This window comes from Amphibalanus amphitrite, unplaced genomic scaffold (genome assembly GCF_019059575.1).
Source record: "Amphibalanus amphitrite isolate SeventyFive unplaced genomic scaffold, NRLGWU_Aamphi_draft 000294F_arrow, whole genome shotgun sequence".
Lineage (NCBI taxonomy): Eukaryota > Metazoa > Arthropoda > Thecostraca > Balanomorpha > Balanidae > Amphibalanus > Amphibalanus amphitrite.
The window spans coordinates 326,169-354,108 of NW_024881789.1; the positions used below are offsets into that span (position 1 = coordinate 326,169).

General features: G+C 49.5%; 2 protein-coding genes across 14 annotated transcripts in view; one reads left to right on the forward strand and one right to left on the reverse strand.

Moving 5' to 3' along the window:
* LOC122387676 (calcium-dependent secretion activator-like) overlaps nt 1-23,345 on the forward strand; it is a 79,195-nt gene extending 55,850 nt beyond the window's left edge. For 5 of the 13 annotated variants that reach the window (XM_043378065.1, XM_043378071.1, XM_043378077.1 and 2 more), the window contains 18 exons: nt 2,562-2,749; nt 3,903-3,932; nt 7,000-7,101; nt 7,421-7,608; nt 8,159-8,179; nt 9,700-9,812; nt 11,751-11,762; nt 12,092-12,097; nt 13,525-13,681; nt 14,422-14,563; nt 14,926-15,081; nt 15,670-15,823; nt 16,746-16,904; nt 17,704-17,829; nt 18,443-18,547; nt 21,046-21,182; nt 21,541-21,694; nt 21,958-23,345. In XM_043378065.1, the coding sequence (XP_043234000.1) occupies nt 2,562-2,749; nt 3,903-3,932; nt 7,000-7,101; nt 7,421-7,608; nt 8,159-8,179; nt 9,700-9,812; nt 11,751-11,762; nt 12,092-12,097; nt 13,525-13,681; nt 14,422-14,563; nt 14,926-15,081; nt 15,670-15,823; nt 16,746-16,904; nt 17,704-17,829; nt 18,443-18,547; nt 21,046-21,182; nt 21,541-21,694; nt 21,958-22,041 (2,034 nt within the window). In that variant the 3' untranslated portion in view covers nt 22,042-23,345. The remainder of the gene's footprint in view (nt 1-2,561; nt 2,750-3,902; nt 3,933-6,999; nt 7,102-7,420; nt 7,609-8,158; nt 8,180-9,699; nt 9,813-11,750; nt 11,763-12,091; nt 12,098-13,524; nt 13,682-14,421; nt 14,564-14,925; nt 15,082-15,669; nt 15,824-16,745; nt 16,905-17,703; nt 17,830-18,442; nt 18,548-21,045; nt 21,183-21,540; nt 21,695-21,957) is intronic. The other 8 variants (XM_043378068.1, XM_043378067.1, XM_043378070.1 and 5 more) reach the window with 8 other exon arrangements.
* A 385-nt stretch (nt 23,346-23,730) lies between these two features.
* Nucleotides 23,731-27,231, reverse strand: LOC122387691 (amino acid transporter AVT1J-like). The gene is made up of 7 exons (XM_043378098.1): nt 26,833-27,231; nt 26,319-26,487; nt 25,923-26,105; nt 25,485-25,729; nt 25,067-25,276; nt 24,429-24,624; nt 23,731-24,110 (listed from the first exon to the last, which is right to left on the reverse strand). The coding sequence occupies exons 1-7, from the start codon at nt 27,017-27,019 to the stop codon at nt 23,939-23,941; spliced, it is 1,362 nt and encodes a 453-aa protein (XP_043234033.1). The 5' UTR covers nt 27,020-27,231; the 3' UTR covers nt 23,731-23,938.
* Between the last annotated feature and the right edge of the window lie 709 nt (nt 27,232-27,940).

Here is a 27,940-nt window from a genome sequence, read left to right on the forward strand (position 1 = left end):
GCGGGACGGTTCATCTTTGCACCGCGCTTCTTACCGCTGATTATGATCGATTCGTGTCAAATTTTGTGTGAAGGCTTAAAAATGTACAGGCAATCTAATGGTCAAATACCTACATGCGAAAATCAACAGGTAACAATTGAATTATTAGGGCGCAAACACAATCTGTGAATAAAACGTTTCCCGCGTCGGCCGATCTCCGCCTCTGCCGGCGACATCTTACTCTTAGCAGGCCAATAACTGCCAAATTTATGGTTACATTAGCTAGAGATTCTCATAACACTACAAATGTCGTATAAAGGAAGAAATAGGGAAATCGGCCATTAACTCTTAGCGCTATGGGCGTATAAACGCAAAATATTCACTATAGCAAATTTAATCACGTTTTACCTCATTTGATCTTGAAGATATTGATCTAGGGCCATGAAATTGGCACACGATAAAGTTCCCCACCGCCCCACCTACAATTCAAATTCCGTTTTTTAATACCCTTTTTTGACTAAACCGGGCCTTTCTCCCCTAGCGCTGGGAGAGTCAGGCGTATTTCCTTTTTGCAACCAAAGAGAGGCGCTGCCAGGAGAATGCTCAATTGCATCATTAAAAAAGAAAACTGGCTTACAGCTCAGCGATGACCAGCTATCTTCGTGGCTTAGTAGTTAGTGTGCCGAGTGTACCCAACCCACCTCGTAATCTATAGGTCGCTGGCTCGTGGCTGGTCAACCTCAAGTGTTTTAACACGCGTTCATTTTTGTTTTATAGTGTTCGTATCTAAGTGGCATTTGGCCAGCCAGCAACTGCCGTGAGGGCTATACATAAGTTTACGCGTGTTAGATTAGGTCAGGTCAGGTTAGGTTTGCTTTGGTTTGATTAAGGTAGAAAGAACCATCTCCGCGTAGCGCCTCTCCTTGGTTGCTAAAACGAAACGCGCGAGTGCCAGACATTACGAAGTCCAAAAGACAGTTACGTAGACGTCGGCCCATTCTGAAATTTTCATATGAAGTAGCTAATGTATGGAAGAATAAAATATGCAAAAATCAGCAAAATCGAAGGGTACCCATTTTTCAGAAATTCAAAATTTATTTTTTGAATTTTAATTATGCTCACTAATTAGTTAATGACGTCCATATTGTGATCCACAAATTAAAGCCTGATCTATTCCCGCCATTTCAAACTTTGTCGCGTGGTGATATGTCTAAAACTTTAAAAGTTATGACGCTTTAAAGATGATAATGTGCCTTGCCGAAGTCAATGTTTGATGACGTGTATCTCGGAAACGTGACGTCATATATTGGCAAAAAAATGTCTCTTGTCTTTCCACATATAGATGAGAAGGTTCACAAAGTTTCGCAAAAATCGGAGGAGGTGAGGTTCAAAATCGTCATTTTTTTGTCCCACTTGACGTGGAATGCCCCTACGAGGGGTTCACTGCAGCCATGAACATTGTGAGACTCCACTTATTCATACGCGTTCAGCGATGCACACGCGGTAAACAAACATCACGATACAACTTGAATGCAACTTGAATACGAATACTCAAAATGAATGCTTGAATATGAATAAGAATTCAGCTCCCTCAAATTGGATAAGGCACAGCCCACAACATTTGAAGTGAACGGCAGCGTTCCTGGGTGGTCGCCCGTCTACGTGGGATAATAAAACTGCATCACTACAGTATATATCTTTTTCTAAGCCACCAACAAAATGCATCACAACAAAGTTTATGTACCTACTTACAACACTCTGCCACGTGGCCGTGCGCGGGATCTGTAAGCCAGATCAAACTAGCACCACTCAACAGCACGTAATGCTCCATCACATCGGTACTTACAATAAAATGTCCGCAGAGGCTCTATAGGCGATGAACAGCACACAAGCACAATCACCAACGGCCACCTCGCGCCACACCGACACTGCGCACACCCTCTCTCGGAGACTAACGGCGGAAAACTGACAGATGCGCGCGGCCTTCAACCTTCAAACGGCCGATCTCGTTTTTGATTGGCTGATTGATACTCTTTCAAATATTATATTCACGAGGGTAAGCAAGATCCACGCATGGAACGACCACCTGCACACGAGTCACAATACCTAGGAGGAAAGAGTTTTCGTCCTGTTCAGGATTGCAAGAGTAATATTGATATTTACATGGTAATAATACTCTTTGCTGGCGAATAACTTCAATTTACCCACGTACCGTTACCATGCACATAATGGTAGCAGCGAGGTACCCTTTAAATATACTCTTGTCTTGCGGGTTCGGTAAAAATGAATCCTCCAGGAGGTGGTAAAAAAGTTTTGAGTGTATGAATTAAAAGCGTCTTTTAAGTTATGAAAATCTTTAAAATCGCACATGGGGCTGTGTTGGCAGAATTAGTCGTAGCTGGTTTTCTTTTCGTGTCCGTTTCTGTAGGCATGCTGGTTGAAGCTCCATGGTTGGCTGTGTTTGTATCCATCTCAGTCTTGACGTTGCTGTTCTACAAGGTTGACGGGGCTGCATTATATGTAGAGTTGCACCCACCTCTACATGTGCAGCGCTGACACCTGACCATGTTTGTGCCTCCCAGGGCTGGCTGAGTCCGGGCCAGGTGTTTGTGATGGACGAGTACTGCGCCCGGTACGGCGTGCGTACCTGCTTCCGCCACCTAGCCTTCTTGCGCGACCTGCTGGCGCACAGCGAGAAGGGCACCATGATCGACCCCATGCTGATCCACTGCAGCTTCTCCTTCTGCGCCAGCCACGTGCACGGTAACAGGTGAGTGACCTCCGCTCCCCGTCCGTCCGTCCCGGGCGCCGCGGTGCAGACCGCCGCGGCCGCGCCCGCCGCTGTCACCTCCGTGTACCCTGTCCCGACGTGTGTGTCATCGCCCGGCCGGCGGACTGACTCGGCGCGCCGGCCGGCCGGCCCCGCAGGCGGGCCTGGCCACTCGCTGTCCGTCCCGCTGCTGCGCTGGCTGACCCTTCAGTTGCCGTATTTTTTAGTTTTTTTTTTCGTTTTGTTATGTGTGGGAATTGATTTACTTTTGAACAACAATTTCGAGCAATTCTTTGTACGTCAGATAATTATGTTTGCTGTTTGCTTGTTTTTTATTGATCCTTATTCCTTTGTTTATCAACATGTGTTGCCAGTTTATCGCAAAGTTGGTGATAGTATTTTGATATTTTTGCTATAATCTCTAATTGGCGGACGCTTCCAATGAAAGGATAATTACATTTAATGTCGAAAATCTAGAAAAGTATCTAAATCGGGAATTCTTCCAGAGTATCAGGGAGTGCTTCATATTGCCAGCATTGTTGGTAAAATGTTTCTATCATACACATTTTTGTACCATAGAACGCATGAAAGGGCATGATGAGAAATCGTTTAGTTTACTGATTTTGAACAATAATAGTGGTATTCTTTCGATTCCTCTATTTTATTGTGATTCAAATATACCTACATCATTAATTCGATTTTAGCTGAAGTCATTTCCGTCACACAAATTGGATAGGTAAAAGAAATGGACAGTCTATGAATGTATGGCGTACTTTTTCGCTATGTTTTTACAAAGTAAGCTCACCGTTATGTGTTTGCTGGGATATTCGCTCTAAAATTATAACATCTTAGTTCTCGTACTCGCTCGATATCCGTCAATCAAAAGTTGCATATCGATTGCTATTACTTTTTCGCTAGCTGAGTGAACGTACCCTAATAAACTTTCCAAGCCAGCCTAAACTCTTACTTCTGTTGAGCCATTCGCCATACATTGGTTGATGAAGCTTACCATTGACATTGCGCCCTTCTTTCAAACAGTGCATGTTCGTTTTGCGCCCTGAGTTTGTACATTTGTTTGGTGCTCTCACGGTTTGCCCTCCACATGCGCCTGGTCCGCCCTACACTAACATATTACACTTACATTTTGCCTTAGCGTCCAGGAGGATGGGAGCATCAGCATCGGGTCAGTAGCCGAGCTCTCTCGATCATGGACGGCCTCTTGAGTTTGGACTCTGTCCCCCATCGCTCGAACACATACACTCACAGATCCTGACCCGACCCCGCTTCTCCACCGCGCGTCTGTCTGACTGTCTGTCTGTCTGTGCGTGTGTGTGTTTGCGTGTGCGTCGGACGTGCGTGTGTGTATGGTCCGTTCTGGTCCTGTGTGTGTGAGGTTGGTGACTTCAGCCGCTCGGCCCAGCTTGTTTAGTCTCTCCATAGGCTTGGCGTGCGTCCATCCATCCCCCAGCCGTCTTCTTGCAGTCCGAGATGTATCTAGAGAGACCTCTGCATGCGAGTTTTGACGTGTGTGTGCGTGTGGATGGGTGTGCGTGCGTGTTTGTTGCGTGTGGCGGCGGTCAGCCCGGTGCTGTGTCCCTCTGTATATGATCACCCTCTGGCTGGCGCCACGGCGGCGCGCGACCGCTACTTTGGATATGAAAACCTTTTGGAAGCTTTTGATGCGCATGCCTTCTGAGCCTAGCTGCAGCTCTCCTTAGGAGCTCGGCATCGGCTATAGGCAGGGCTAGATATCAAACTACAGATTTAAAAACAAAAATAATACAATGATACAGTTTTCTTATATTCTTCCACGCTCTTTGTAGGTATTACGTGGCATGGTTGTAGGATGTTGTTTGATAAAGTATCGATGTATTTCAATATATTCCTTAACGATTGTATATACCTATGGACGTATGTGTTATGGCATTTTGTACGATATATGTGGTTATATTTGTATGTACGAGTATAGTGTTCACCTGACTGAAGCTGAATTGCATCGAATTATTTTGGCTGTTAACTGCTACTGTGAAACGTTTTATCATCTTATTTGAGCGGGATATGCAATATGTATGTTATTGCACGTAATATTTGAGTGTACATAGATATGTCTTTATGAAGTTATTGATCAGTTACCCAGTCTGACTTTTTACCTCGGGTACCTGAGCTGCGTGATGGTCATTTCCGGCTGCGACAAAGTCCATTACCGTGAAAAAAGCATATCCTCCTTCTCCCGGTGTCCCTTCAGTCTCATCTCCGGCGTAAAGGTACTCAGACCCCCTCGCCTCCCAGGGGAAGTCAGACCCCCTCGCCTCCCAGACCCAGACAGTAGACACTGGGGAGAGGTCATCGCTTAGCGCTGGCTATTTATACGCACGCCTCTGACGATTGCCGCTCACAGGTCACCGGCTGTCTGAGCTATAGTGGAATATAGTCAGTGCCCAGTGGCAGTTGGGCGTGAGTGGGCAGGACAATGGAGTCGCCATGCTGGCTCTGGCTTTTAGTTTTTTCTTCTCGACTAGCGTCATGTTGCGAGTAGCTTGCCAGTCACCGTCTGGTGTTCTTCGTAACTACAATTGGCTAGAATTTGGCCAACAAATTGACAGCATGTTGACGGGGAAACAAATGAACGGGCACGTTTGGTGCGTATTTTATCCATCCCATTCGAACCACCTTTCTGCCAGCCGTAGGGTCAACCATTGACCACTCCAGTCACGCCTCCTTCACCTCTCACCATTGCCGTCAATTTTCCTCCATTTCCCGTTCTCACTCGCTCCGATTGAGTTGAGCGTGTCGGTGGCACCGCTCCCGCCACACTTCACCACTCCACATTCCACCATCACATCACCAGTCCTCTACCCTCCCCCTCCCTCCTCCTCGGGCGGTCTGCTCTCCCGACCTCGCCCTCCACGACCTCGGCGTCCATTTAGCACGGCGGCCGGCCCACCGGCACACGTCACTCGGTCCTGTCGGCCCCATTGTCGGCCTGCCCAGCGGCCGCCGGCGGCTGACACGACCCGTCACAGCCCGACCGTGTCGAGAGTGCACGCCCCGCGGCACTGCCCGAGGGACGATATTGGAGAGAAGCTGCGGCGGGGCGCTGATGAAGTGCTAGCTGTTCGAGCAGAACCGATCGGGATGGCAGGGAGACGGCCGGGATGTGTGCGATACTGCGCCGGACTGGGGTGGTTAGAGCGGGTGGGGTGAGATGGGACGGGGCGGTTTTGTGCGGCTGGGCCGGGGAGGTATAGAAACGTGCACGAACAAAAAAGAGACGTGCTAGATAGTGGACATTGCAGGAAGGGAACGGACCCAAAGGTAATTTGTTGGGATGTGGGACCATGTTCGAATGCTGATGAAGTGAGATAATAGAGCATGTTATGCGGCTGAGAAATAAGGATAAGTGGGGTGTGGATACAAAGAAGTGGAATGGAGTTGCGAATACATAAGTAGGATACGACTAACGATATGATGGGCTGGCATGTGGCTAATGCTTTGCGGAGCTGGGATACCGCTAATGATGCGTGGGCCTGTTAAACGGTTAGATATATGTGTGACATTCAGACGCTGTGCGATGCGATGAGCGTTAGGTGCGTCTTGAGCGGGAGGTCATGCTTGGGGTTCGACGGAAATTTGATGTAGCGGAGATGAGCAAAAATATGTTGAGTACAGTGGGGAAATTTGTGATGCCAGTATCTAGACAGTGGTATGATTGGTGGGAATTGAATGCGGTGTGGTTTAGCACCACTCGAACGAGACTGCAGTGTGTCGAATATAAAGAGAGGTTTGTGGACCACCGCAGTGTATAAGTGTCAGGGCAAGAGCGATTGGCCGTTTGGATGCCGAAAGACTTCGCTATGAGCTATTTGCACCGCTGTTGACTGGCCCTTGGCATGTATCGAGCATGATTGGCCACGCTCAAGCAGGATGTTTTCTGGGGAGGGATGTTTTCAGGATAGGATACGACTGGATAGTCGGGCATGGGTGCTTCGGGAATATAAACTATGGTAACATTATTGCCAGATTTTGAGTACTTTCTGAGCCCAAGGATGACGATTTATTGATAATTGTCGATAGCTCGGCAAGAGCTTCTTCTGGCTTCTGTTTCTAGCCCTTAATTCCTGGGGTATTGATCGATTGGTGTCGATCTCATCGCGCTGTGTCCTGTCAGTGGCACGTCATTGGGACTTAAGTTGGCCTGTGACCCCTGATGACCTTCTGTGACCCTCTGTGACCTCTGGGTCTACCCCCAGACCGGACGGCGTCGGTAGCGTCCTCCACGAGGAGAAGGACAAGTTCCAGGAAATCAAGGAGCAGCTGGACATGCTGCTCGAGAACCAGATCGCTAACTTTAGGTGAGTGCTTCCTGATGGGCTGCGTACTTACGGACCCTAGTAACAGCCGAGCGGACCAGTCGCTTACAAAGTCTCACTCAGAAACTTGCGTATCACAGAACAGATCATCTAAAGAAGATCCGGTCAGACTTTCGGGCACCAATGCAGCTGATGGGATTTGACTGTATTGTCTTGTAAAAATCTGATCTCAGTTGTCATGCACTGATAGCAAGTCGCAGCCTGGCATGCCCCACGGTATTCAGTAGTTTTCTCTCGACCTGACCTACGATCTTACTAAATTCATTTCACGCCTGACGGCAACCCCGTCGCCGTGTGGCAGGGTTTACTTCCCGTTCGGCCGGCCGGAGGGTGCGCTGAAGGCTACACTGGCACTGCTCGAGTGCGTGCTCCACAAGGACATGGTGATGCCGCCCTCGCAGGATGAGGTGCGCGGCGTTATCAAAAAGTGCCTGGAGAACGCCGCGCTGGTCAACTACACTAAACTGTCGGCTGACACGCGGATAGAAGGTGGGTGTCTGTGTGGGACCACCGCTCCGGTTACCGTGAGGCTTCTGTGACGTTTGTCGCGGTGAAGCTTCTCAGGCTTCTTGTTGCCATGATGATAGCCGTCGAGAGCAGCGATTTAGGCTCATATGTATGTGAAGGCTGTTGACTGAAGTAAACGATGGTTTTATGGATGAGATTCAGCTCCATGGCGGCTGCACGTTTTCGCTGATTAAGTTCAAAGTCCAACAGAGCTTTGTGTGTACTCTGTCAGGTTTTTTAATCATTTATTCTAATCAGTTGCCTTTGTCGCATGCATTGCCTCACGTCAATGCTAATGCACATCAAAATCACTCATCTGGGTTCTGTGTTGCTGGTGTCCTGCCGCGTGCCACGGCTTCACACAGCTTTTGCAACACAGTCCTGTTTACGTGCACGGCCGACGAATAATGAATGGTGTGTAATGGAGGGCAGATGGGTATAACCTGATGTGTCAAATATGCTAATGCTGAGAGTGGTTTAGCGTGTCTAATGTGTGTGTGTATGCATTAACTATGCGGTTTTCACTGTCCAGATGCCGGATCAGGGGTGGCAGGTAATTTATGAAGAGAATCCCCGGGACTGATTAGAGAATGTGTAGCATGCACTTAGTTACACAACATGGTAGCATAATAGAAAGGTTGCAACATAACATTATGTTTTGTAAATGCGCTGTTATTTTTGGTTCTACACACATATGCAATATGCATACGCCCGATCCTGCTTTATAGAACATTTTCTGTCGGATTTCTTCACTTCTGGTCAGTCGTTTAACGTCAACGATTCCATGCATTATCGAATCGAGCTAACATTTTAGACGATACCTCGTTTTAATTAATACTCCATGCGTAGTTTGTTTTGCATAGCATTTTGTTGGTTGTGTACATTCAAAATTGAGTCGTGCATTCTTTGGTATACTTCAGTATTTTCTATTGCTAGTTTTATCGCGCTGAATGGATCGGCTTGCATGAGTCTTGTCTATGTACACTGGAACGGGCCGATGATGTAACGGGAACCAAGCATAGGAATTCCATGTTTAATGTACTGCGCTGGGTGCTGCATGAATGGCTCGACAAACGATGTTCGGCCCCACACCTGCCCAGTCGCGACGGCGCCCCTGCTTACACTCAATGAATGACACTGCTTGTGAACCGCTTGATACACAATTCACCGGGAGGGAAATTTTCGTATATATGGAGCATTTTAGCAAGTAGCAGCTTCAGGAATAAGATACGTTGTGGAGTGATGCCTCGGTTGTTTTAATTGGCGCATCTTTGTCTAAAATACAGCCCGCCAAGCGTTGCTTTGATATCGGTTTGACATTCTTGGAAAAACGACGCTTTATTCGTTCTGGGGAAGCACAGTGAATGATTGCATGTTTGACTGCATGTGTAGTAAAGTGCTTTTCTGCTGTCTTATACCGTAAACAATAATTCCTCTGTCATATGCCATTAACGTTTGACGTGGCTCAATGTCAGGGTTGTCATGACCATGTTGATATTGTCAAACCACATATGTAATCACGGTGTCATTTACACTTTCAAGACAGATTAGTGGGTGAACGAACTTTGGGATATCAGCTTTTCATTATAGTTAGTGCAACGTTCAAAATTTGAGCCATCGGTAATTTGGAATTATTGAGAAAATGGGCGGATCTAATGAAAGGCAGTTATTTTTTTACGACTGATTAATTCTTTTGGAAACTATTGATAACTCTTCTATTTCCTGATTTGGCTCGTTCAATCATTAACCGGGTGTTTCGGTTATCTGAAATATCAACTAACTTTAAATTTCATCTGAGGCGGTAACACTTTTAAAAACACATGGCGATTGGGAATTTCGATATAAATCTGGATTTATTGCACTCTTGAAACAAAGTTAATTGGGGTACAATTGTGAAAAATATTGACACTTTCTGTTCAACGAGCCATTTTCATGTCTCACACTCTGATACATGGTCGCTCCCCTTGCCGTTACGAGCGACAAATCCAATAAACTCACAACACATACAGACAGATAATGAGTGAAAGACAAAGAGAACGTGCGTGTCGATCTGACCGGACCGCGCCTTGGCAGACGAGCTGACGGGCGAGGTGGTGGTGCCGCCCAGTAAGAAGTTAGAGGATCTGACCCATCTGGCCGACCTGTGTGTCGACCTGCTGCAGCAGAACAACGAACAGTACTCAGAGGTGGGTTCTCTACGGAGCGTGCTCGCTGCCCACAGGCGAGGTGCCATCCATCAGACCACGGAATACGAAATGTCATCGTTCATAAAGATTGCATTCCACATTTCGCTCAAAATGCATCCTATTTTATGGTGATAAGAGTGCAATTTTTACACCAAATTAATGGAGACAAAATCTTTCATTCCTTTCTTCACCGCCTGTCTGCCTTTTGTCCTTTCTTACTCTTTTCATCTCATACACATTCTTACAAGATGCACTTTAGGTCGTTAGGTTTAGCGAAGCTACCGAGTCATTTACGAACCAGCCTTTATCAAATATTGTAATTCCGTTGCTGGATGTTAGCCGAGAGTCATCTAGGTGTTTGAATGGTACATTTATCTCCACACAAGCACGGTTCAACAAATAATTCAATCACGACTATCAACCTAAGCTGTTTAGTGTTTACTGCCCATTCTATGATTTAATTTGTTTTTGGCTTCTTCATGGAATATTGTGTATCTTCCAATTAGTTTGCACTTTCCACTCCATAATCGCTCAACTTCTCATAATTCACCGCTTAATATGACTGTACTCAGAATTTCTCCTTTAACTACTGGCCAACTGTCACCTGTAAAAAAAGTATGAAGCCTCGAACTGGTAACGTCTTCTGATACATCTCACTGAGGCCATCCATATGCAAATATGTCGTGCATATCCTATCAATTATTAAAGCCCGCTATACGAATGTTGTCAAACTAGATGGCCCACAAAATCTCTGTATATATCGTGATTGTTTCGCGACACAATGAAACAAGCCCCATGGTTGAATGCCGTTCTACCGGCGCCTTGTTAATGTCTGTCAGTGTGTATGTGTGTCACCTTAAACGTTTGTCTGAGCCAATTGCGAAAGACTAACGACAATAGCCTGGCTGGTCGGTCAGATATGTATGTTGGGGTGGGTAGGACGGGCCGGGTGTGGATAAGACGGGATTGGATAGGACGGGTCGGGTCGGGTCGGGACGGGTCGGATTTGGATGGGCCGGGCCGGGTCAGGCAGGGTCGGATGCGGTGCCAGGTCGGGGCGGCAGGGGCGCGGTGTAGTCGGGACGGGCCGGGTCGGGCAGGGTCGGATGCGGTGCCAGGTCGGGGCGGCAGGGGCGCGGTGTAGTCGGGACGGGCCGGGTCAGGCAGGGCCGGGTGCGGTGCCAGGTCGGGGCGGCAGAGGCGCGGTGTATTGGGGACGGGCCGGGTCGGGCAGGGTCGGATGCGGTGCCAGGTCGGGGCGGCAGGGGCGCGGTGTAGTCGGGACGGGCCGGGTCAGGCAGGGCCGCGCGGGTGCGGTGCCAGGTCGGGGCGGCAGAGGCGCGGTGTAGTCGGGACGGGCCGGGTCAGGCAGGGCCGGGTGCGGTGCCAGGTCGGGGCGGCAGGGGCGCGGTGTAGTCGGGACGGGCCGGGTGCGGTGCCAGGTCGGGGCGGCAGGGGCGCGGTGTAGTCGGGACGGGCCGGGTCGGGCAGGGTCGGATGCGGTGCCAGGTCGGGGCGGCAGGGGCGCGGTGTAGTCGGGACGGGCCGGGTCGGGCAGGGTCGGATGCGGTGCCAGGTCGGGGCGGCAGGGGCGCGGTGTAGTCGGGACGGGCCGGGTCAGGCAGGGCCGGGTGCGGTGCCAGGTCGGGGCGGCAGAGGCGCGGTGTATTGGGGACGGGTCGGGTCAGGCAGGGCCGGGTGCGGTGCCAGGTCGGGGCGGCAGGGGCGCGGTGTAGTCGGGACGGGCCGGGTGCGGTGCCAGGTCGGGGCGGCAGGGGCGCGGTGTAGTCGGGACGGGCCGGGTCAGGCAGGGCCGGGTGCGGTGCCAGGTCGGGGCGGCAGGGGCGCGGTGTAGTCGGCTGCGCTGTCAGCATGAATGTGTTCCTCGTTGGCTCACCGGCTGTTGTCTCTCCTTCTCTGATCGTCACCGTGCTATAGGCCTTTCGAACGGTGAGTGAGGCAGCGCGTTTCTCGCCGGCTCTTCTTGCTTCCTCTCTTGAACAGCAATGACTCAGTTGCGCTCACTTTGGAAAAGTCAATTAGTGTTTGTCTTGTGAAGCTTACAATCTTCATTTAGTGTATGTAAATAGTTGATACGTTAATACTAATCTGTTAGCAGAAATGTCTCCTTTTGTCATATAAGTTTACACGATATCTAGCTTGTTCAATAATTTTTTCTATCTTCTCTATCGACCATCTGACTTTCGCTATCGCATGGCAGCATCACAGCCTGGCCTTTCTCTATCTGACTATACCGCTCGTTCTCTTTACATGATCAGGACAAAGTGAGTACGGCAGGATTGTCCAATGGTTTGCCCTTTCGATGTTCTTAGGATACGCTTTCACCGTGTAGTGTATGATCCTATCCACTTAATTCGTTAGATCAGCTTTGAAAGTTGGAATTGACGGTCATTCTTCTAGAGCACGTGTGAATTGCGTGGTTTTTGGATACAGGACCATCAAACGGAACCCTGATTGGCCACTGGTGAACGTTCTATTCAACAGTGAACGCTTGTCACGTTACGCATGATATTTCCACGGTTTATATGCTTACACATATGCACAAATATCAACCAATATTGATTCCTATAATGTCTTCAGGTCTACTGTAGATAGTAAGCATGACCGTGCTTTGCACAAGTAGAAGCTCGCTTTGCTTCGTAGATACTGGCTTCCGGCTTTATTAGTTCTCACGTCGGGGAAGAAAATGACAGCCCACCCACTTTTTACATATCGCATGAATTCGAGCGTTTTACGCTGCCGTTGAACCTGGAATGAACACCATATCGAGGCCGCTCATTCGTAAGAATGACAAATTCTCTTACGCAACAGATGCAATTTTGCCTAGCTTTGGCAATGCTCAGACGTTATCGCATGAATTTAGATTTGTCCATTTTCAGCGTTGATACCAATTTAAAACAATAAACCGGCAACATTGCATGAGCTAATGATTTTAAAACCTACCAACAACCTCATCAACACCAATAAAGTGGCTGCTTTGCCAGCTCGAAAAAAAAATCATGCTTTAAATAGTGCCTACCATGATTTTAAATAAAATAATCATGAAATACGTTCTTGTTTTCCCTAATCTTTCGCTATTGTTTCCTTCGCAACCATACAAAACATGCAATAAAAAACTGATTGAGTGCTGAGAATGTCGAATAAATCTTGCTTCGAAATATTATTGCTCCAATAAATCATTCTTGCATACAGTTGCATTTTATTACGTTTATATAATTATATATTTGGCATATCTATTCGTACGATGCTGGATCCAGAGGACGATATGGGAAGCTACGGGGCATAAACATTCACAACACCTAATTAAAAATGGTGTTGATTTTAACGGTTACCTACATGATGTCACATGAAGCATTTTCAGACAGGAGCCATGCACTCCCACAACCACGATGAAAGTCGAAGAGCGACCTATTGGCGAGAACTGTCTGTTTTCTACACGACTAATTGATAGCTTTTGTCTTTATTCGAACCGATTAATATCCTGTAACCCCAGTTTCGTGGTGCCCAAATCACTGCTTCGCCCAGACCTAAATATCAATTGTTAGTCATTCTGTGGAGGACTTGCTCTTTCGTCTCGACCCGTGTCATCCCCACCCTTGGAAATGAGGCGGGACAGGCGGCCCGACTCCCCTTTCCCCTGGACTCGCTCCCTTGGTGTGCGCCAACGTCTAACGCGCTCCGGCGGCGCCAGGCGTTCGCGTGGTTCAGCGACCTGCTGGTGGAGCACGCCGAGATCTTCTGGTCGCTGTTCGCCGTCGACATGGACCAGGTGCTCTCGGAGCTGCCCCCGGACGCCTGGGACGCCTTCCCGCTGTTCCAGATTCTCAACGATTACCTACGAACAGACGGTGGGTACCGCCGTCCGCGAATGACAGAACCAAAACTGAAAACCTTGTGCTGAGCTAGCTTATCCGAACAGTGACTGAGATTTTTGTCGCCCGTGACCCAGAACTCGCAGATAAAACGACCTCAGTTGCTTAACCGTAAAAAAATCCAACCATTTCGGGCGACAAAGATGTGTGTATCTTCAGGCGAGGCAAAGCTAAAATCGTACCTATAAATTCACTCGACGTCCGGTTAGGAGCACCGCTGGCCAGCGGGTTTCGGTCACGTGCCTCCCGTACTTCCGTCTGTGAGAGCACGTGAAAAGGTTAACGGCCGTTTGGTCGTGTGCGCGTGTCTCCTGAGTGTGCCCGCCCCATCCTCCGCACCTAAGTACCCAGTGACCGCTAAGTGTCGATAGACCGGCAGGTGCGGACCATTAGCTGGTCGGGACCGTGCGAACGGAACACGTGTCTCCTCTGACCTCCCAGCCCAGTAATGGTTCCGTCAACCTTTTCTCCCCAATGTCGCCTGCAGAGGTTAAACTCTGCACTGACTCTCACCACCATCCACGCAGTCCGAACTGAACTCACTGGCTCCTACCTCATCCAGCGTAGTAAGAGCCAAGCGCTGACTCTTACTCGCCAGACTTTCTTCAGTAGCGCCTTTGGTCAACGCTGACCTGCGACCGATAATAAAAGCTCACCTTGTACTGATTCTGACTACTCTGCGCACATCCGCTCTGACTCCACGCTGTGTCCAACAGATAATCTGAAGAACGGTCGATTCCACCAGCACCTGCGGGACACGTTCGCTCCAATAGTGGTGCGCTACGTGGACCTCATGGAGTCATCAATCGCCCAGTCCATCCACAAGGGCTTCGAGCGCGAGCGCTGGGAGCTCAAAGGGTAGGTGCTCGGAAATGTACATACTGATTGAATATGGCGAGGACTTAAATACTTAGGTGATTTTTAACGTCGCATTTGATATCGGAATAGCAAAACTAGAGTGGACTCCAATCTGGGTACTAATTTATCATCATGCCATTCCTTTTACGCATTTTAACATCCGAAAAATTGCAACACCCATTTTCGGGAAATGATTAAACGGATTATCGTCATCACGTCCATTTTGAGCTACACGCTATCAGCACTCACATCAGTAAAGGTGCGATCTGATACACGATCCAGTTCAATCATTTACACCAATGCGGCCTAGCCGCAAAGTTATACAAAACGCAGTATCCAGTACGTCCCGCTGTGCTTCCTAGGAACGGCTGTTCGACGTCGGAGGACCTGTTTTGGAAGCTGGACGCGCTGCAGGCGTTCATCAGAGACCTGCACTGGCCCGACGCCGAGTTTGGCTCTCACCTGGAGCAGAGGCTCAAGAGGATGGCCTGCGACATGATCGAGAGCTGTATACAAAGGTCAGTGAACGGCGCCCGTCGATCCCAGGAGAGATCAGTGGAGCACAGTGGTCTAGTGGTTGCGAAAAGCTCCAATCCTGCTCTTTTTCAACGTTATACGTAGCATAGAGATCTTATATACATATATAAGATCTCTATGATACGTAGGACAAATGTGACACGTGTTTTGTTCATACAGCAAAATGCAGGATATGAGCCGGATACTTCATAGAGAAACGAGTGTTTTACACTTAGCTGACAGATACCAACGTGGCCAGCGGTAGTCGAGTGAATGTGGAGTAAATGTCTGACCTCTTTCCCAATGTTTTGATAGCATGACCAATGACCATGTTATTCTTGTCACGTGAGTCGTCCCCTTACTGGCTCAATGTCAGCTGGTATCCTTTCAAAACGTTCACGTGTTTGCTATATAAACAGTTCGGTCGACCTTTACTCTAGCCACCTCTCGCGTTTCGGGCGGCGTACCCGCTGCCTAAGCTCGGTCCCTGTGGGTCGGTCACGACAGTGACCTTTATACGTACCGCGATCGCCGGCGGCGGTGACCTTTCGTTGACCGGATCGTGCCCGCGGGCGATCGGCGTACGGCAGGACCGATCAGGCGTACCAGCAGTGGCTGAAGAAGGGCGTCGGCTTCGTCTCCACCGACTACATCGTGCCGACCGACATGTGCGCCATGATCAACGTCATCCTGGACGCCAAGAACCAGTCGCTCAAGCTGTGCGCCGTCGACGGGGTCGATGTGGTAAGTCAGTGCGGTTACGATCGTCTGCGCGTACGGTGGTGGTGGGAAAATAATAAATTGACGATAAAGCTAGTTACGTAAATGTTGTTTGATTTGCAAAGTATTTCCTTCGTTACTGTTCAGCTTTCGTGTAACTCATTGTAATTTGCCGACATGCAGGTTACTTCAGACACCTATTTGAGAACAATTGTAAATGTTATAACATCTGAAAACTATGAGCAAACGCATCATAAAGCCCCGTCATTCTATCACCGAGCCTCAATTTGCGCCGGTGGCTCTCAGTACCGTCTGAGCCGGAGCAGGGCCGAGCCGGCTAGCCGGTGGCGGTGTCGTATTTTTGCTCCTTAACCCGACTCGTGTTTCATCCTCGGCTGTCGGACCATTGATCTGACTGACTGGGTCCGCCTCCGGTATCGCTGGTGGCTGGAACGGTGCTGGTGGGTGGATCGGTGGGTGGTGGGTGGAACGGTGCTGGAGGGTGGAACGGTGCTGGTGGGTGGGATGGTGCTGGTGGGTGGAACGGTGGGGTGGTGGGTGGAACGGTGGGTGGTGGCTGGAACGGTGCTGGTGGGTGGAACGGTGGAGTGGTGGGTGGAGCGTCGGTGTTGGACGTTGGCGTTGGCTGCGGCGTTAGTGGTGGCTGGACTGGTGGTGATACGGGCAGTAATAGAGATATTTTATTCTTACACGCACTGTCATAATATAACACGCCTGTGGTCCCATGCTTATTACCTCTGCCTAGTGGTCATAGGGCCCCGTCTCGACCGATGTCGACCAGTATCGTCCCCCTACCAGAGCCGACACACAGCATCTGGGACATGGTCCCTGCCGACCTACCGCCGCCCTCCTTATCTCTCTACGTGTACCGGCCCTCGGCCTGCCCCGGCTGTGATCGCTCACCCGCCCCCGCCCCGGCCCGCAGCACCAGTATCACACCAAGATCGACGACCTGATCGAGCGTACACTCTCTGGCATGGTGTCGGGCCTGGTGGCCAAGCTGGTCTCGGTGCTGGAGGCTGTCATCGCCAAGCTGGGTCGCTACGACGAGGGCAGCTTGATCGGCAGCATCCTCAGCTTCACGGTGAGGAAACGCGCAGCACGGAGAGAGAGAGAGAGAGAGAGAGAGAGAGAGAGAGAGAGAGAGAGAGAGAGAGAGAGAGAGAGAGAGAGAGAGAGAGAGAGAGAGAGAGAGAGAGAGAGAGAGAGAGAGAGAGAGAGAGAGAGAGAGAGAGAGAGAGAGAGAGAGAGAGAGAGAGAGAGAGAGAGAGAGAGAGAGAGAGAGAGAGAGAGAGAGAGAGAGAGAGAGAGAGAGAGAGAGAGAGAGAGAGAGAGAGAGAGAGAGAGAGAGAGAGAGAGAGAGAGAGAGAGAGAGAGAGAGAGAGAGAGAGAGAGAGAGAGAGAGAGAGAGAGAGAGAGAGAGAGAGAGAGAGAGAGAGAGAGAGAGAGAGAGAGAGAGAGAGAGAGAGAGAGAGAGAGAGAGAGAGAGAGAGAGAGAGAAGAGCATGTATAGATAAAAACTTTGAGTAAGTTAAACACACCTTTAGTTCATTTGTTGCGCAACCTATCGCTTGTCAGAATGGCCATCTTGAAATACTGCTACCCATATGTCAAACTGCATGTCTATGATAGGTTTTGGTGATAACTGATAGCCGACCGTGCCACGATGCTTTCAGACTAACCCGCCTGTATATGATGTACTGCTAATGCTAAGCTATCGGCCTTATCCGTGGTGCTCCGTCTTCCAAGTCCGCTTTTCCTGGCATTATCCTTTACCGCTCGACTTTGATGGCACCACCAGATAAAGGTGAAACCCGTCACAAAGTTTGCCCTTCTGACGCGCTGACCAATATCTCATTGACCCCCACGCCCCTCTCCTCTAGTACAAGCAGAACGTATCCGGATCGGGTCGTGACCTGGGCCAGTCGTACGTGACCTTTACCAGAAACTGTATGGACCAGATCCGTCAGAAGGTCAGCGACGAGCTCTGGATCCTCAATGTGTTCGAGGTGAGTCAGTGCTCTTCACTAGTGGGTCGGGGACCTATCGCCATGGTGTACTTATGAAACGGTCTCTCGCTGCGTATAGTGGTATCACAGCTCGTGCTTTAATCTATGGAGAGAGGAAACTGATCAAGTCTTCAGTTTAGGCAGCAGCTCTTGTTTGCCGCTCCACATTTTGCAGTGCTCGATTTTTCATCCACCGTCTTGCAATTCAATGTTTTGCTAGCATCTGCTTTTTTTGTTATTCGTCTCCTTCTGTTCTCATATTCCCGACCAATGAAATTTTCAGTGAGATTCCCGCGACGGCTGTTTATGTAAATGGTCTTCTTGTTTTTGGCATCAAATCGTCGATTTGACAACATTTACATTTTTGCCATATATCAATGCGGAATTTCCAGAAACTCGCGCTGTTGCCGTGTTGTTGTGCAAGACTGCCTTTCAGGTATTGGTTTTGCAACGGAAATGAAGACATGGTGTCGAAAACATCCGTTAATATTAGCTCTTTTTACTACAGACTATGCACTGAATCTTCTATCTGTCCACTTTGAGGACTTGACCTGACCTGCTGACCTCTTGATGTCACCAACTGACCTTTGACGCCCCTCTCCATCCCGTTCAGATCTGGTACACGCAGCAGATCCAGCTGCTGTGCACGTGGCTCTCAGACCGGCTCGACCGATCCCTGCACCCCTATCAAGTCATGTGCCTGGCCCACATCGTCAAGGTAAGTCACGGATCGCGATCGATGTTTGTTTCTTACTTCCTCTGCATATCGTATGTTGTGCATTGTTTGTAAGTTAGCAATGAGCATCACTGTTCCATGCTTTCGATCTAGCCTGCTCAATAGTGCGTTTTCTTACGCACATGATAGACAGCATGCATGCTAAATAGCGCTGTAGCTCGACGCATGTCACCATGCGTTGTGTTTTAACCATCCATGGAAGAAGCAGAGTACGATGTGGATACTCATATAATATTAAAACCCTGTGAACGGGACATATATTACAAAAAAAGATAATCACTCAAACGATATCGACCGTTTCTTGATAATAACTTAAATCAACTACTCAAACTAAACCGTGACAACTATTAATAAATGTGGTTACGTTCTATCCACATAATCAATGTTTCTCACCGTCTTTAACCTTTACATTGGCTTAGCTTGTACGATCCTTTTTTTAGTTTTTGTTCATTTTGTCCAACATTTTTCACTTTGCCCACGTTTTACGAATGGCATGCGCTAGAATGTGCATTGTTCAGCTTGCTAATCACCCATGTTGTTCGTATCTGGTCGTTATCTTTAGCCCTGACCGCCCTCCGTGCCCGCATGGCCTGCCCTCTGTTGCTCGCACCGTATAACACCGTCTGTGCCCGCACCCGCCGCCGATGCAGTGTCTCGGCGCCGACAACAAGATGCACGGTCTGCGGGAGGAGCAGGTGGAGATCCCTCACTACCGGACCTGCGTGGAGAGACTGGAGACGGAGCGGAGGGCACTCATCATACAGGGACGGATGGAGTGACACTCATCATACAGGGGAAGATGGAGTGAGCGAGGGCGCTGTCATCATACAGGGGCGGATGGAGTGACCTGGGGCACTCAGATGGAGTGACCGGGGTACTCAGTTGGAGTGACCTGGGGCCGTATTCACGTCGATCATATTCGTAAGAATTTTCTTAAGTTTGACCTACTTCTCAAGTAAATTTTTTCATTCACGTGAACTCCGTCGATAAAAACTTAAGAAGTGTCGACGTGAATACCAAATTATACTTACGAAAGAAAATGGACTTACGAAGTCGACGTGAATACGGCCCCTGATCATACAGGGGCGGATGGAGTGACTTGGGAACTCAAGCAGGGACGGACGAACACAACTCGTGAGGGGAAGAGGGCGAGATGACGCAGGAATGGTGCTAGAATGAAGTAGTTTGCTGTTTATTCCCAAGACTTTTTCACTCTAACAGCATTGGATAGTAGCACATGTGACGATAATAAGTGTTGTGGACGGGTTGCAGGAGGGCGCTGACACCAGATATGCTGTGTGGCATAATCGCAGTAGCTGCAGACGACTTCTCGTTATACGGATAAACATGTGATATGACCGTCTCGTCTCGATAGGACGAGAGCAAAGAGAAGACTATAGTCCCGTTATACAATTCATGCAATCGTGATTGCATTGGAGATCACGATTAGTTGCCATAGTGTTGCACTGCTTTGGCTGATTTCGCAACTGCGAGTGTGCTTTGGTGGTACTTATGAGGTTATCGCGATAAGGTTTAAAGTCATGCTTGTTTCTGTTAGGTCTGATGACCAATTGTTACGCAATACTAGTCAGTGTGGCCTGGGTTATCTAGCTTGATTCCCTGTTTAGCAATCTAAGCGTATATTCGATTTGTTGAATCCTTTAGTAGTTTTCTTAATATGATGTTTTAGTGTCTGATGCCGTGTATATTATCCCACTCATGCATTCGGGCCACTGCATGCTCGCTTTTTTCGTTTTATGTTGTAATACATGTGTCGATGCATATGAGCCACCTGCAACCGAAGTGCATTTACAACATCGGCCATGCGTGACAAAGATCCATCCAAGGTGAGTTGCACTTTTTAGTTTTGTCATCACACATGACACTATCCGATTTAGCAATACCATGTTCTTACACGGTACGCATGTTTTCTTAACAGCACAGATTTCGTATCATATAAAACAATGGCTTCGATGAAACAGTTGTTGGTCAGTAACCGTTTAGCGTTAAGACATAACATTTCTGAGCGTTACAGCTGCGGCCCTAAGTGGGCAGCGATTGTTTGAGTGGTTTCTATGATCGTCCACCATCAGCAACCCGCCAGCGGCAGAAATCACATCGGACTGGCTGTCAGAGAGGCTTAATCGCCAGCATGACCCGCATAGCAACCGTCCCCGGCTGAGCCGGACAAATCATGTCGATTGCAAGTCGCTCCGGGAGTCGGCCATTTATTTAGTTTATAATCCATAGACGGGGATCGGGCGGGGTTTTAGTAGGTCGTCAGCAGCGGATGGCGGAATTTTGATGATTAATGCATTTGCCTTATACCTACCGTCAACGAATATCGCTATTTGGAATCAATTATGTTGTGTTTATGAATTAGATAAAGATAGATTAATAAGCATTGATATCGAAATGACAAGCGGTAAGTCAAACGACCTCACAGTAAGTAACCGCCATGTGCCGCGTCTCCCTTGCAGAAGTTGTACAGCGACTTCGAGCTACAAGGCGTGACGGAGGACAAGCTGAACAGCAAGACGTACCAGACAATTCTGCAGCGGATGCAGACGGAGGAGGCCACGTGCGCACTGCTCGAGGGCAGCCGCAGAGACGAAGAGTGAGTGGACGGGAAGGGTGACGTGGAAGCTGTAGGATGCAACCTGATAATTGGCGCAGCCACAGATTTCTCTATATATAGAGAGAGAAGTCTGTGGCGCAGCCTAATGCAATGTACACTGGGCGTGAAACGCCAGGTCGTGAAGGAGGTATGAAACGATGATTGCTTCGCTAGCTATGAATTTTAGCTGGAACAGGTAATTTCCATTGTTTATCAGACGGTGACTGCCTGGTAAATCACATCCTTTGAATCAGGTCGTATTCTTTGTATAACTTCGAATACCACGGGTACCATAAACTGCCGACTGTGCCAGGTGTCTCCTAGCATTACCAGTAACCACCCACGTTGTTCACCCCAGGGAGTTCCCGGACGGCGCAGGGGACGAGGAGGACGGCAGTCGGGCGCGCGGACCCAGCCTCTCGGTGCGCGAGTCGCTGGCGGCCGAGGACGGAAACGTGGCCGCTAAGGTGGCCAACGTCACTTCCAATGTTGTGGGCAAGGTGGGCAATAAGGTGAGTGGCGCTGACCGATATCCCGTACTGGTGGAGCTCACAGCCTAAAGACTTCCCAGACAGTGTTATTCTCAACTATTCGAACAATTTTCATACACCTGTTCACAGCTCGACATTCAACTACAGTGCATAGCTAAGCCTAGTTTGCCAATGAAATGTCAGGGCCTTACGTCAGCAGGAGTATATTCAATGCCTTCTGTCTAGATATGTGCCCCGGCGGCCGACTGGCCCTGACGTCCGCTGCTCTCCGGCTCTCTTCACAGGTGGGCGGAGTGCTGGGCGGCTTCTCCAAGGGTCTGGGCGGCCTGGGCAGTCGACTGGGCGGCGCCGGGGGTGGCTTCTTCTGAGCACCGCCGTCCGTCCGTCCGGGGTCAACCATAATGCAGAGAGACTGACCCGGAGTCGGCGGCAGGCGCGCACCGCCGGGCCCGCTGTTCCAAATCAACTTTGTGATCATGTGTGTCGCGTGCGTGCAAGTGCAGTCCGTGAGCGGTGGCGGCGGCCGCAGCGCGCTGGTTTTGTACCGACACAATATCTCGATGTTCGGCGGCGGAGGTGATCTTATGACGTCACGGTTCGGTCCGGTGACGTCAGCGCGCGTCCGGTGACGCGCACGGTCCGTAGAGTTAGTCCCTCCTGATCTCCGGTGTCCAGTGAAAGGAACCCGCTTTCTCATGCTCTCTTGTTCATCTGGGCTTACCTTCTACAGTCTGCATAATCCTCTGAAAAGAATGGCAGCTAAATTCTATCCACTGCTGACGTTGGCCCCTATGAGCTTGGACGTTGAATATCCTGCCCTAGCCATCCAATAATGATACGCCAGCAGAATGACATTCCTACGGGGATAGAACGAGAGTGGAGACATTCCATGACATTAGCTAGAGGATCGTTATCAGAGTTGATGCTCGCATATTCGCCGAGTCCAGTCATCGAACGTGCCGACGATGTTGAGGGCGCTTGTTGGCTGCTGCAGACATTTACGCCTTGTTGGACTATGGCGCATTTTAGAGACTCGATACAGAATGATTGGCGATATGCCCTATCGCACAATTAACAATCTACGGAAAGTCCACAGGTGGAGTGGCGGATGCTGTCCGTTGTTTCACTCGGCGATAGCCCTGTTACGAGTGTGACTGCGGTTAGCCGTTTGAACGATTTGCCCTATTTTACTGACAGTCATCCAGTCTATATCTAGCCTCCGCTCTTTGGCGCCGTTCTCTGGCGTCGCTGCATGACTTTTCTCGTCTACGGGAGTGAGTGACGTTATTTGACGCGACTATAGGGACGCTGGCGCGGCGTCCGCGGCGCGTTGGCGGCGCGCGCGCGACGTTTGCCGGCGGCCGGGCGGCGGCGCCGTCGGTGGCCTTGGATCGGAGCGAGGCGGCGCGAGTTCCCGTAGGGCTGTTGTAGGGTGGCGTCGGCTCGGGGCCGCCGCCGGGGCCGGTGACTTTGTACACAGTGTTATGATTTGCCTTACGAGCTCTGCCGATAGCCGCCATAGCTCCGGTCGCCGTTGTCTCGTGCCGTTTTGAACTCGCTACCAGCGGCCCAGAGAGGGAAGGAAGGCGGCCCGCCGGCTCGCCGCTCATCTAACTGTGTGCTATCATGCTTTTCCAGCGGGCCAAATTCCCAAATATAATCAGACATGTTACATGATGGTGTTGTATCACACTTGTCACCCTCGTTCGAAACCATTTACGACCGAGCTGTTCTTTTGTCGGTAGTTACCGTTCTCACGCACTTCGCTCGGGCGATTACTACTGATAGCACCACTCGAGCAATCGCCTGCCGTCACCCAGCCAGGCCCCGTGGTGTGCCGAATCCCGAGCCTCCCTCTCCCCGGCGCAGACCACCGACTGACTCACGGACCCACGCGTATATTCTATCGGTCCCCGGCGGCGGCGGTAGGCAGTAACCAGCTGACCTGCCTCCTCGTCCCTATCAGCCGTCAGTCACCGACTGACCCCCACAATGAGGACGCTGTCATCTACCTGAGACTGAGCCGGTTCTAACCGGTCACAGTAGGTGAACGCGGCGGGCCAAACGAGGCAAGGATATGACACATGATATGTGTATTAATAACACCTGTAAACATTTGAACCGTAACAACGAATTATCACACGTATTAGGGCGCTGGGTTAAATCTCGATTCCCTTCCCACAACTTCTCTGTACGAACCACTGGTTGTTATATGCCCATAAAAGATAGCGTTTAATTTTTCTGTTGATTTTAGCGAGCGTGGCGTTAACTCCAAGAGAGCGCCGACGCCACTGAGTCGCCGACTTCGATCAGGCACGAGCTTTCCAGCGAGTCTTCGATGATGTCTTTGACCGCTTCGTATGTCGACGCGGCGCCGCACAGAGTGGCTACCACAATAATTTCTACCAGAATGATCTTCTTCCATAATGGCACCTCACTGAGAACAAATATCAGGTTGGGGTCAAGATATGTAAGCGATAAATTCAAAAAAGTAAATGCCTGAGGCTGGTTGATACCACTAGCTTAATTTGATAGGCGGTTTTTATGCCATATTATCTGACAAAGAATTTGCTGATAAATTCAACTGGTAGAAAGCCGCCAATTCGTACACATGTAACCGACAGTCTGTAGTCGCCAGCCTGTGCTCAGTGGTCACTCATCAGCCTCTTTGCGTATATGCAGTAAAAGTGTCATTTCGGTTCCACCTGCCATACTGAGTTGATGTTCTATATAGTCTGACTAAGTAGGTACTCACATTTTGGGCCACCGACCGCCGTCGGTATGTGAGGTCAGCCTCAGGTACAGGATAGGCGGCATGATGAACGTCATCAGCGTCAGAGCGCTGGCGCCGATCAGGTCTAGCACCTTGGAGAAGCTCGGCACCGTCTCGCCAATCAGCACATTGATGGCCATCATACCGGTCCGGAATAGCACCCGCTTCCAGCCGAACTCTGCAGATAGACGCAGCAGATTGGTCAGATGGTTTTCCAGAAACACCACTGAATGAGTTAGTGGAATGAACGAATAAAAGAATAGCGAGCGATTGAATGGAACGAATGAATAACTCGAGCGAATAAATGGATCAATGAATAACTGGAGCGAATGAATGAATCATTGAACTGAAACGAATGAAATAATCAATGAATAACTATAGAACGAATGAATAAATCAACAAATGGATTACGAGGCGAGTGTTGGAACCAACATACCTATAATGAAAGAACTGCCGTGTAACTCAACACCGATAGAAATATAGCTCAATCCTGATACGATTTCATAAACAAGTGAAGTCTCGGCCAGCTTTCTTCGTCGTCAGACCAGAATTTCCTTGCTATTTTACATCCCAAACAATTTTACAGGGCGTCATCCACACACTTTTCCTCCTAAACTCACGGAGTGGTATGCCGATTCTGTCCTCGAGTTCCTGATACACAGGGCTGATGACGCTGAGCAGAGAAGCCGACAGGTTTATCATGAACAGCACCTGGGCGGCGCTCTTGAAGAAGCCGTCCGGTTTCAGGGAGTTGATAAGGTCGGCATCCAGCTGATCACCCAGAGCCAGGTAGCCGAGAAGCGTCATCGGGAAGTACATGCAGATCAGCGCTGAGGGTGAAATCTTAGAGTCATGCTCTGTCACCTTGCAGTCGATCATGAAGACGGTAGGTACGTGATTTGTGACAACGAAACATATAAATAATAGGCGAAATGCGGATTGCGATAATCATGGCACAGACTGCGTTAAAATTTTATTAGCCCATTATACGTGTCAATGCATGCGATACGATTACATACAGAGCCAGAGTTATCTTACCTATGTATCCGTAAGTGATGCTCCGTCCAAACTGCTTGCGGTCGGCCATGTCGTTCTGAATTGTCGGGAAGGAGGAGGCTCCGCCAAATGAGAACAAAAGACTTGACATGCCCAGGAAGAACGTCTCGAATGTAGGCGACGTGTGCGTAGCGTCATCCACCGTCTCTCCGTAGTGCGTGCTCAGGTGGATGATGATGCACAGCCAGGCGAGCATCGTGGAAACCAGGGCCGTCACGCCGATGAACCTGAGAAACACAGCACATTAGTTAGGATTCGATGGCGATATGTGAGTTTTAAAGCATAAGTTAGCGAAGCATGTAACAGATATAGTACGCTGCCGGCTTCGAGATAACTATTGCTATCGTTTCAACCGATACAGTGAAACCATATAGAACGGCGTTACGTATCAGAGTTCAAAAGTTCTTTCGTCCTACATACCAGAAGTCCTTTGGCGATCCGAGGAAGGAGAGCGGCAGCAGCACGCCGGCCACCACCAGGATCCAGACGCAGTAGGTGAGGCGGTCCTTCCCGACCAGGCCCTCGAGCAGCTCAGCGGACAGCAGCACGTACACGATGCTGCCGCCAAACTGGTTGACGAAGATACCCACAGACGCCAGTATTCTGTGAAAATTTATTGGATTTCAGACAAGTATAATGAAATTAAAATACAACTGTATAAAGATTATCTGTATAAAGATAAAATCTTACAATGTGCAATACAAGCAACTGGAACACCTTAGACGTTAAACATACCTAACTAACTTCGTAGCTTATCATTATATCAATACTTACTCAAATCGGCTTTCACAAGGGTGTTTACTGTTTACTGCTCACCTTGTTTTCTTTCCAAACGCTCTGAAGGCGATCTCGGGGTAGGGCGCTCGAACCTGACCACTCAGCTCTGGGAAGCGCGACTCGACGATCAGCCAGCATTGTGAGAGTACGAAGCCGCAGTAGGCAGAGTTGACGCCAAAATAGAGCAGCAGAACCAGGCCGATCCAGCCTGGGGCGTGGGTCATCGTCAGGTTAGAAGGCTCCATGGGTTTTCTAAGACTCGATAGCAGTTCAGCGCTGCAACTCTAGGGTATAAATGTTCCCAATGACATTATCGACGTCGGTATAGAAAAGCGGTTTCCTCTGGATTTAACTTTTTTACTTATATGCATCTCTCTCTCGCTCCCTCTCTCCCTCTCTCTCTCTCTCTCTCTCTCTCTCTCTCTCTCTCTCTCTCTCTCTCTCTCTCTCTCTCTCTCTCTCTCTCTCTCTCTCTCTCGTTCCTCGACCGACGTTCCTCTCAATATATCCCCGCTCTCCTACCTATCACCCCCAGCAGTCGTAAAATACGCACCTGTGAGTCGAACAGAGTTGGCCAGCGCCAACATCCCACTGCCGGCCACCGTTCCCGTGATGAACACGGCCGCCAGTAGGGTGCTGATGCCTCCTTTAGGTGCCGCCGGTTCCTCAGCACTAGCCGGGGAAGCCGGCGAGCCTCCAGACGAGCTGGAGCCCGCTGACCCACGCCGGACGTATGACATGTTGGGCTGTGTACACAGTGGGACACTACACGGAGATGGGTGGGTGAGGGAGCTGCAGGTCACAGAGTAGAAGTCCACAGAAACACAGTGGAATTATCCACAGATACACTAGCCGTGCTGTGAGATGGCTGCCGGACTACTGATCGATGAGCGCTGCACGATCCGCACTGTGCCAGACTGACAGCCACTCGACGGGTCAGTGCGTGTCAGACTGTTGACAATGCCGCGATCATACGGCAGTCAGCAGTATCTCTCCGGGCGGAGGTGCGGCCCGAGATACGCCGACCGTTTCGTCATTGTGGGCCGACCTAAGTGATGCAGAGTTTTGTGTGACGCTACGGTCGTTCATATTTTTTTCGAGAGTGAACCGGATGAGCCTGTCGAACTCTGAGTGGCTGAGCAGAGGGTGCGATCAGTAAGGTTCGGGGACTCCCGCGCCCTCTCGTCCCACTTGTTGTGAAGAGGTGGAAAGTTATCATCACGGATCTGCTTGTCATATATTCGACGAAAACTGCAAGGCCTAAAATTCGAAACGTCATGAAGAGTTTGTCTATAACAAACACCTGCCTTTAGTGGAGACGCTATTACTTAAAGGTAGTGTGCCAGCTTTCTTGGACCATATGGAGTTAATGACCCGGATAAGGAGAACCGGATTTTTAGAACTTATCCATACCTTCAAAACTTATGGAAACGTCTTAAATTCTTCAAATTTTGAGTACCCCAGTGCGAAATTCGCCCCGACGGGTTGTCGGTCGTACCCCAACCACATTTCACACCACTATGAACAATAAATGCACACACTAAAATCGCTATTACCGATAGGCTCATCCAATCAAGTTTCGATAAACCCGTTCATCATCATCTCCTGCGGTTTCGAACACGCCTGTTAGGTGGCTTCTGATGCTCGTCGAGGTCGGAATT

What these genes read in the sequence shown, in the direction of transcription:
- LOC122387691 (XM_043378098.1), bottom strand. Translation starts at nt 27,019, where the DNA reads ATGTCATACGTCCGGCGTGGGTCAGCGGGCTCCAGCTCGTCTGGAGGC. An exon ending in GCGTTTGGAAAGAAAACAAG is followed by an intron (nt 26,106 to 26,318) that starts GTGAGCAGTAAA and finishes AAATTTTCACAG; the next exon opens with AATACTGGCGTCTGTGGGTA. An exon ending in GGATCGCCAAAGGACTTCTG is followed by an intron (nt 25,730 to 25,922) that starts GTATGTAGGACG and finishes TGTGTTTCTCAG; the next exon opens with GTTCATCGGCGTGACGGCCC.